An 8,626-nucleotide genomic window follows, 5' to 3' on the forward strand; every position below is an offset into this window, starting at 1 on the left:
CCCAGCTAGTTTTTTTTTTTTTGCATTTTTTTAGTAGGGACGGGGTTTCACTGTGTTAGCCAGGATGGTCTCGATCTCCTGACCTCCTGATCCGCCCGTCTCGGCCCCCCAAAGTGCTGGGATTACAGGCTTGAGCCACCGGCATTTACTATCTTAAGACCTTTGGGCTTGTCCCTTCTACCTGGAATACCCTTCCTTCAAAATTCAGAGCCAAAAGCAAAAAGCATTCGCTGATCACAGAGAGGGAGAGGGATGTGGGAGGGCGTGGGGTGCAGAATTAGTTGCTACCTCCTTTGGGAGTTCACAGGCCAAATTTCCTTGGTGTGGCACCTAGCATTCTGTGATTGTGCCTGTTTCCCTGTGGTCTGGCCCTGTGCCTATCGGCCCAATTACACTGGGAGTCATACAGGTCTGCAAGTTTGTGCGTTTTAATTTTACAGCAATGTCTACATGTTGCAGGGTTCTTCAGGGGACCAGTCCCAATAGAGGGAGAAGAGGCAGGGCCTGTCCTGCTTCCAGTGCCAGCTGTCAGTGGCAGTAGAGGCCTTGAGGGTTGAGCATCTTCTGGATCCAGCAGAGGCCTCCCAGGAGGGGAGCCAGGTGGCTGAAGGCAAGCACTGGGAGGGCTCAGGTTCTGCCCTGGGGGATCCTGGGACTGGAGATTGGCACCTGCCCCCAAGGCTTGGCCTCTGACCCTGGTGCCCCCCTTTGCCTGCCCAAGTCTACTGCATGTGAGCTCAGGATCCTTTCCCTGTAAGCCAAGACATGTCGCCAGTCCTGCAGGAATGAGGGGAGGAGGGGTCAGGACAGAAGAAAACAGGCTGTCCACTCTGGGCACCCTGAACAGCTGGCCCTTGAGGACAGCAGGGGGTCTGTTCTGTGCCAGACTCTAGTGCCCACCAGGGAGGTGTACTTGGACAGATGGAGATAGACCATTGGGTGGAGGGTCTGGGCTGACATGGGAAAGGCTCAGAACAGTCAACATGAAGGACACACGTACTTGCTGTGCAGCACAAACAGCCTTCACGAAGGCAAGAGAGAAATAGAGAGAAGGCCAAGGAGAGAGCATGTCATTTATCATGTCCCCTTCTGGTCCTCCATTGTTTCCAGCCTGGAGCCTGCCCCTGTCTCATAGCCCCCCAGTGGCCTCCAGGCTGTCCTCAGTCCCTGGGAGCTCTCTCCCAGAGGGTGAATCTCATTGACACCACACCAGGATAAGGGAACTGGCTGGTGTTGAGTGAAACCTAGAACCACCCCCACCATCTCTGTGGAGGGCATACCCAGGGCATCAGTAGCTGCATTTCCCACGAGCTTCTGCCGGGCTCAGCACAACCATGTCCAGTTAGGTGTCCCAGGCCTGGTGATTGCCCATGCATTGGGCCCTGACCCCTCCCCACAGCACTGGCCTTGCCTGGGGACACACATCCCTATTCCTTCCATCCACCATGAACACATAACCAGCCTGTTCCCAAACCATGATCCTTGCCCCACACCTCCCTGTAGTCCTGGAAGCCTCCGGTGATGCAAACCAAGAGTGAGGGGCAAGGCCCTGGAGGGTTGTGGGGGTGACTGGCTGTCATGGGCACCTTAGCCAGTCCTCCAGGGAACTACTCCCGCCCCCAGGCTTCCCACACCCACACTCACTCCACCTCCCGCTTCCGGATGGCACGGCCTGAGGCCAGAACCTCAGCGACCTTGGACACAATGGGATCGTAGTTCATGCTGGCCACGGCGATCACCTCGTCGCCTCTGCAGGGAGAGGATGGCCAAGCCTGAGGACTGCCAGGCAGCAGCCCCTTTTTGAAGACCCTGATGCACTGCTGTCATTCTGGGGCCCAGGGAAGGACCTACCCCAGGGGAACAGGAATGTCCTGAGCACCCAGCCCTCCCTGCTTTGCACATCGGGGCTTGACCGTGCACAAGCTTCAGGCTTTCCTAAGGAAGCTCCAGCACTCCTCAGCAGGGCTCAGGGCTGGGCTCTTGTTCTGGGATTTTGCCTGGGATAAATCCCCCTTCCCGACTGAGCTCCCGCTGCTTCGCGCCAAGCTGCACCCTGATGCTCTCACTTAGTGTAAAAAGCCACAAACTTCAGCTCCTCCAGATCCCCCTGGATGATGACGTCGTCGAAGCCTTCTCCGTAGCCTGTGGGCCGGGCAGGTGGGTGGCACCCACGTGAACCGGGGAAGGGAATGAGACGTCACAGGATCCCCTCCTAAACCCGCCCAGGCCCTGCTCCATACGTCCTTTTAGGTAGTTCCTAGCCTTGCCGCCAGCGAGTTCTTACCGGCCTCTTCCTAGTGCAGTCACAGCCCTGCCCGTAGGCTCCCCGCCCCGCCCCACACCCAAGCCCCGCCCCTAAACACCCTTGGCCCCGCCCCCATCCGAGGCCCCGGGGTTACCCGCGTAGCGCAGGCTCTTGCCAAACATGGCGGTCCAGAGGTAGGGCACGGTACTCATCTCCGCTTCCTGCGCCAACATGTTCTGGGCTGCCACGCGCCCTGCAGGACCCAGGGCCGTGAGAACCCTGACTCTCGCCCTTACCACTCCCACACTGCCTGCACCTGATGCCGTTGGGACCCCTGACACGTGTGGCTACTCCTCCTGGTCTCCCCAGAGGTCAAGAGACATCACTGTTAAAACCACTGCTCACTTTCACCTGCAGCTGACTGGTGCAGGGGAACACCTGACTCCAAGCTCGCCACTTGATTGCTTCCTGAGAGAATCTGAATACAGTGCCCTGCCTCTGGAAGGTCTGCTTCACCTAATCAGACATGTCAGGTCTGAAGAGGGAGGAAAATGGGCCATAAGTAGGCAGGGAAGCACAGATGACAGCCACACACAAGGCTCCGAAGAGACCAGTGTGGATGGCTCCCCAGTTCCTATGAGGCCCCAGTAGACCCCTGTAGTTGGATGTACTTCAAAGTCCCCTAAACTCTCCCAGTTAAATCCTAATTATACTTGGCTGATCAGTAGCCTTGGTTACTTACAACCTAGCAACAACTTTAGACTTTGGACTTGAATAGAAATTGGTACCAGGAGTGGGGTCTCAAGCAGCAGACCCTCAAGGCAGAGGGAAGGGGAAATGGGTGCAGAGAGGTCCCTTGTCCCAGGCTGGGGGTCTAGCAGTCCTCTCTCTGGGGCAGTGAGGCAACTAACGTGATGGCACCTGCAGCTTAGGGGCCCAGACCAGATGTGCACAGTGGATGAGGCTTGGGGGACTTGGTGGCCAGCAAACAGCAGGAGGGGAAAGCTATTCCTCAGAAAGCACAGTGCCTCCACTGAGCCCAGGTCTCTGGGCTTAGATGGCACCTCGGGGACCTGCATGAGGCTGAACTGAGTTCACAGAGATACTTGAGTGGCCCAAGGGAAACAGAGGCACAAAGTAGGAAGGTGATCCACTAAATCCCTCCCTCCCTTCCCAGGGTAACTGCACAGGTTGATCAGGAATTCTGCAGAATATAGGTCCTTGAGGACAAAAAAGGGAGAGACTACCAGAAGGAAAACTGAGATTGAGGAGCTGTGGCTGGCTCAATGGGGTGCTGCTCTCTGTGTTGGCTGGATCGCCGGGATGAGGCTGGCCAGAGAATCCACATCAGAGCTTTGATGCCTAACACAGTGTCCAAGACCCAAGGTCAGCAACTGAGGCATGGGCATGGGGACACTGAGACCCTGGGACTCCCTCACACCCCTCCATGTGCCTCGGGACTGGCCATACCCTGAGCATGAGCCATCTGCCAATGTGGAATGTTGACTTTCCGGTTGTTCCTCCAGGCAAGGGGGAAGGTGACGGCATCACCAGCTGCGAACACGCCTGGGACATTGGTCTGCATCATCTGTAGAGAGAGGGCCCAGGACTCCATGGGTGCGACAGGGGCCCTGACCTGAACCTCCTGCCACTCCCAGCCCAGCACCGGGCCCTCCCCACCCAGTGCCATCCACCCTACCTTGTTGACAGGGATGAAGCCTCGGGAATCCAGACCGATGCCGCTCTGCCTCAGGAAGCCTGTAGCGGCCACTGCACCTGACAGGACGGAGGCCTGTGTCCACTCTCCTGTCCCTCCTTTCTGCACAGTCACTCTCCACACCCCACACCCTGCGTTTGATGTGACATCCCCAGACTGATCCTCCAGGGGCTGCCTTCATGCACCCTGGCCCCCACTAACCGGGCTCCCACAGATCTGGTGCCTCCTGCAAGACCTCAGGTATCACCTTCTCCAAGAAGTGCTCCATGAGGCCCTTAAGTGGAGGGACGGCATGCCACACCTCCTCAGCCCCTGCAGGCACTACCACCTCCCATCTTGGCCCCTACCCAAATTAGCACCTCAGCTGGAGCAAGAGCCAGTTCAGGGCTTGTCTATGTCAACTCTCGCAGAGCATGGAGATGAGTGTTACTGGGCAGCAGGCACTGGGAGCATCCTCTGTGCCAGGCCTGGGCTGAGCCCAGTACACACCTTCCTCAACAGCTCTGTAAAGTGGGGGTGGTTGGGGGTCCCCGTTTGACAGATGTGGTGGAAACTGAGGCTCTGGGAGGGGAAGGGACTAGCCCAAGGTCACATGTGAGCGTGTGCAGACGGCTGTGCTGGTTTGCTCCTGCCTGCCCACACACCAACTCACCAATGCCCACCACGCAGACGTCAGCCCTCACAACCTTGCTGCTCTTCAGCACAACCTCCTTCAGCTGTGGGGAGTGGGTGGGTGAACAGGTGGGCCCAGCTCCTGGGCTCAGGGGACAGAGGACAGAAAGCAGCAGGGAGAAGGGAGAAGGGCCCACCTTTCCCTCCTGGCCCCGCAGCTCCGACACCTCAGTCTGCATGTAGAACTTCACCCGGTTGTTCTCAAACATCTGTCAGGACAAGTGGGCAGGTGGGCAGTGGATGAGAGTCCAGCCAGGGGCCAGGCTGGGCCCCACGGCTCCAAGGCGCTGGGTGCGTGCTGGAGTGGGCTCACCTTCATGAGGGCACGACCCACGCGCTCCCCCAGGAACCTCCTGAAGGGCGTCTCCTCCAGCTCCACCACAGACACGGAGTGGGCCTTCTCCGTCAGGTAAGCGGCCACCTCCATCCCTGGTCGTGGGCAGGGGTGGCAGGCTGGCACCTGCACCTTCCTCGACCAGAACTTCCCTGGGACTGGCCATGACGACCTGATCACCATCCCCACCACCCACTACCTCTCACCCAGGAAGCCGGCTCCCACGATGACCACATTGCGGCCTCGGGCCAGCCTCACCACGCGATTGGCATCCTCTGGCGTCCGGATGGTGAACACGTTCTCCATTTCTTTGCCTTTGCAGCTCAGAGTCCTGGGGCTGAGACATGGCAGTGTCAGTGAGGGCCTCCTGGCAGCCCCAGCCCCGTCCAGGCCAGTGTCCTGCCCAGTGTCCCATGGGTAAAAAGGAGACCCTCCCACCTGCTCCCTGGAGCCAGCAGCAGCTTGCTGTACTCCAGCTTGAAGCCATCCTTGAACACGACCTTCTTGTTTCTCACATCCACTGTGACCACCTGCAACCCCCACCAGGCAGAGCATGAGCTTGAGCATGGGGCTTGGCCTCGCCGCCCACTCCTGGGTCCTGCAGTACACCCACAGCCCAGCCACAGCCTCTGAGAAGCTCCCATTAGAACAGATCCTGCCACCTGGACTTTGTTCTTTAAACTTCAGACATCACCTTCCCCTCAAACCTCTCCTTACCCTCCCAAGTCCCACCAGTCTCTCCTATCCAGCCCTGATTGTTCATCTCTGCACACCCTGGGGCTCTGTGTGTGCCCATGACCTGTCGGGGAAAAGCTCCTTGCTGTCTCCCAAGCCTGGAGCACCTCCCAGGTGCCTGGGCAGTGGGGCCAGGAAGGGAGAGCACCAAGACCCCACCCCAGGGGCCCACACAACCTCATGTTCCCACCTTCCCTCCTTGGGGCCTGTTTCCCACCCTTGACCCTGTACCTGAGCCTCGGTGAGCACCTCGATGCCATAGGCTCGGAAAAACTCCTTGGGCCTCAGGGCCAGCTGCTCAGGCTGTGTGTCCAGGGACTGCGGGGGCAAGCCAGCTTGAGAGGAGCCCGTTTACAGCAGAAGACACTGGGACTCAGGGAAGGCAGGGCCAGCCCCAGTGACATAGGGGCTGTAGGACAGAACTCAGCAAACCCAGATCTGGCCGGGCGCAGTGACTCATGCCTGTAATCCCAATACTTTGGGAGGCTGAGACCGGAGGATCGTTTGAACCCAGGAGTTCAAGACCAGCCTGGGCAACATGACAAAACCTCGTTTCTACAAAAAATACAAAATATTAGCCAGGCGTGGTGGTGCACGCCTGTAGTCCTAGCTACCGGGAGGCTGAGATGGGAGGATCATTTGAGCCTGGGAGGTGGAGGTTGTCAACGCTGCAGTGAGCCATGAGATAGGCACTGCACTCCAGCCTGAGTGACAGAGCAAGACCCTGTCTCAAAAAAAGAAAAGCCAGGTGCAGTGGCTCACACCTGTAATCCTAGCACCTTACTTCAAGACTGGTCTGGCCAACATGGTGAAACCCCATCTCTACTAAAAATACTAAAAATTAGCCAGGCGTGGTGGTGGTGCACACCTTTAATCCCAGCTACTCAGAAGGCTAAAGCATGAGAATCACTTGAACCCAGGAGATGGAAGTTGCAGTGAGCCGAGAACGCACCACTGCACTCCAGCCTGGGTGACAGAATGAGACCCTGTCTCAAAATAACAAGGAATCTAGACCTTTTGGGGGTACCACGGACAGGCCTGGCATAAGCAGAGAGGGCAGCCAGCCAGATCTCCAAGGGGTGACAAGCAAGGCTTGAAGTGGGCTTAACTGGGACTCAGAGGGATAGGGTCCCACTTGCCCCACCCCCCCTACCTTGCTGAGCTTGGGACGGTCATAGGGAAGGTGCCGGTCTAGCGTGCACAGAACGATCCGGTCGGAGAAGCCCTCCTGCCGCAGTGTCTCTGCACACACCAGGCCAGCTGCACCTGAGGGGAGGGGCCCGTGGGCCGGGGACCACTTCTCACCAATCCCATCTCCCACCCTGCCCCTCATGACCCCATTACCAACCTGCGCCCACAATGAGCACATTGGTGCTACTGCTGTACCCAGCACTTGGGGAGATACACTTGGCCATCACCTTGGTCCTTCGCTGCAGCTGTAGGGCCTGTCGGTGCCAGGAGGGTGGAGGGTCATTGCCATCATCCTGGCAGGCAGGTCCTGGCACTCCAGTCCAGCTTCATCCCTACTGCAACCCCTCACTCTGCTCAAGTGACATATGCCAAGCTCCTCTCACCACAGGGCCTTTGCAATGCCATTCTCTGGGCCAAGATGCCCTCCCGGCTCCTCCCTTCTGCCTGAGCCCCAAGCTACCCCCTCACCTGCTTGCTGGCCCGGACGTACACCTTCTCCTTCTCAATCTTCACCTGCAAGGGCTGCATTCCTCAGGACCAGCCCCGAACCCCACACCCCCAGGTTCCCACCCACCACACTCCTGGCCCCACCTGGAACTTGTGCAGACTATCCAGGCCGGGGAAGTCCTCCAGGTCCCCAGTGCTGATGTTGAAGCAGGCACCGTGCCAGGGGCAGCGCACCCGACCACGGGACAGAACGCCTGGGAAGGGGAAGTGCTAGGCTGGGGCCACCAGCAGGGGTTGCTTCCCAAGGATCTCAGTGCCCTGGCAACTGCGGGCCCCTCCCCAAAGCCTGGGAGACTTCACTAATAGATGAAGATCCTGGGGTCTGGGGAGGAGCCAAGCTGGCATGGGGCCTGGAAGGTCCCCCTCACACCTCCCACCTGACAGCTCACCTTTCACCAGGGGTGCGCCGTAGTGCGGACACTTATGGCCCAGGGCGTGGAACTCCCCATTGTCCTTCACCAGCAACACCTTCCCCCAGCCCAGCTCCACTTCCCGCATCCTGGGGAACCGCAGCACTCAGAGGTCAGGCCAGACACCAGGCACAACCTCCTGGCAGCTCCTCCCAGTGTCCAGCCTTCTGGGGAGCAGGCCCAGACCGGTAGATGCCACAAAGGTAGTGACCAGGGCAGCAGCTGGTCATAGCCCCTTCAGGCCAACCCCGACCCCCGGCTACGGCCTGTACCTCACCCTCCCACCTTGGGACTCCTGATCCCCCCCTCCCAGGCAGGCCCAGAACCCACTGGCCATTCTCGAGGTCCTTGACGTGGCAGACAGCAGCCTCTACACAATCCTGAGGGCTGGGGTAGGGGTGAGGGGTGGGCAGGCGCTCCTCCGTGTGGAAGTGGCGGGCCGTGCCGTTGCCCTGGTAGGCCCGGGGGCTGCCCTTCCCACTGGCCGACAGCTCCTCCTTGCCTCGTTCCTTCTCAGGCAGCACCACCTCGATCTTGAGCTCCACTGTGGGCAAGTCAGCACCTTGAGCCCTCTACCTCAGCCCACTTCCTCCCCCATCCATCAGGCTGGGTGCAGAGGCCAGCTCCTCGGGGTGCCGGGAGGCTCGGCCCTGCCTGGTAACCTCCTCAGAATGCCCTCTGCACCACCAGCAAAAAGCCTTAAACCTGGCACAAAGCAGAGGAGGGGCATGTATGGGTAGGGGTACACCCAGGTCTGCTTGAATTCATTTCTGCATGTCTCTTTTTTCTTTCTTTCTTTCTTTCTTTCTTTCTTT

The 8,626-nt window shown here is 58.9% G+C and overlaps 1 protein-coding gene across 2 annotated transcripts in view; it reads right to left on the minus strand.

The window, feature by feature from the left end:
- Positions 1-410: 410 nt before the first annotated feature.
- AIFM3 (apoptosis-inducing factor, mitochondrion-associated, 3) overlaps positions 411-8,626 on the minus strand; it is a 20,619-nt gene continuing 12,403 nt past the window's right edge. Inside the window, exons 3-21 of one of the 2 annotated variants that reach the window (XM_011947308.1) lie at positions 8,142-8,355; positions 7,791-7,900; positions 7,486-7,595; positions 7,363-7,407; positions 7,052-7,148; positions 6,857-6,969; positions 5,935-6,021; positions 5,407-5,498; positions 5,175-5,305; positions 4,948-5,063; positions 4,772-4,843; positions 4,615-4,678; positions 3,945-4,021; positions 3,716-3,833; positions 2,400-2,498; positions 2,067-2,142; positions 1,645-1,749; positions 1,001-1,021; positions 411-777 (exon numbers count right to left, since the gene is read on the minus strand). In XM_011947308.1, coding sequence (XP_011802698.1) covers positions 738-777; positions 1,001-1,021; positions 1,645-1,749; positions 2,067-2,142; positions 2,400-2,498; positions 3,716-3,833; positions 3,945-4,021; positions 4,615-4,678; positions 4,772-4,843; positions 4,948-5,063; positions 5,175-5,305; positions 5,407-5,498; positions 5,935-6,021; positions 6,857-6,969; positions 7,052-7,148; positions 7,363-7,407; positions 7,486-7,595; positions 7,791-7,900; positions 8,142-8,355 — 1,787 coding nt within the window. In that variant the 3' untranslated portion in view covers positions 411-737. Of the gene's footprint in view, positions 778-1,000; positions 1,022-1,644; positions 1,750-2,066; positions 2,143-2,399; positions 2,499-3,715; positions 3,834-3,944; positions 4,022-4,614; positions 4,679-4,771; positions 4,844-4,947; positions 5,064-5,174; positions 5,306-5,406; positions 5,499-5,934; positions 6,022-6,856; positions 6,970-7,051; positions 7,149-7,362; positions 7,408-7,485; positions 7,596-7,790; positions 7,901-8,141; positions 8,374-8,626 lie in introns of both variants that reach the window. The other variant, XM_011947309.1, reaches the window with a different exon arrangement.

The sequence above is a fragment of the Colobus angolensis genome, unplaced genomic scaffold (assembly GCF_000951035.1).
Source record: "Colobus angolensis palliatus isolate OR3802 unplaced genomic scaffold, Cang.pa_1.0 Scaffold260, whole genome shotgun sequence".
Lineage (NCBI taxonomy): Eukaryota > Metazoa > Chordata > Mammalia > Primates > Cercopithecidae > Colobus > Colobus angolensis.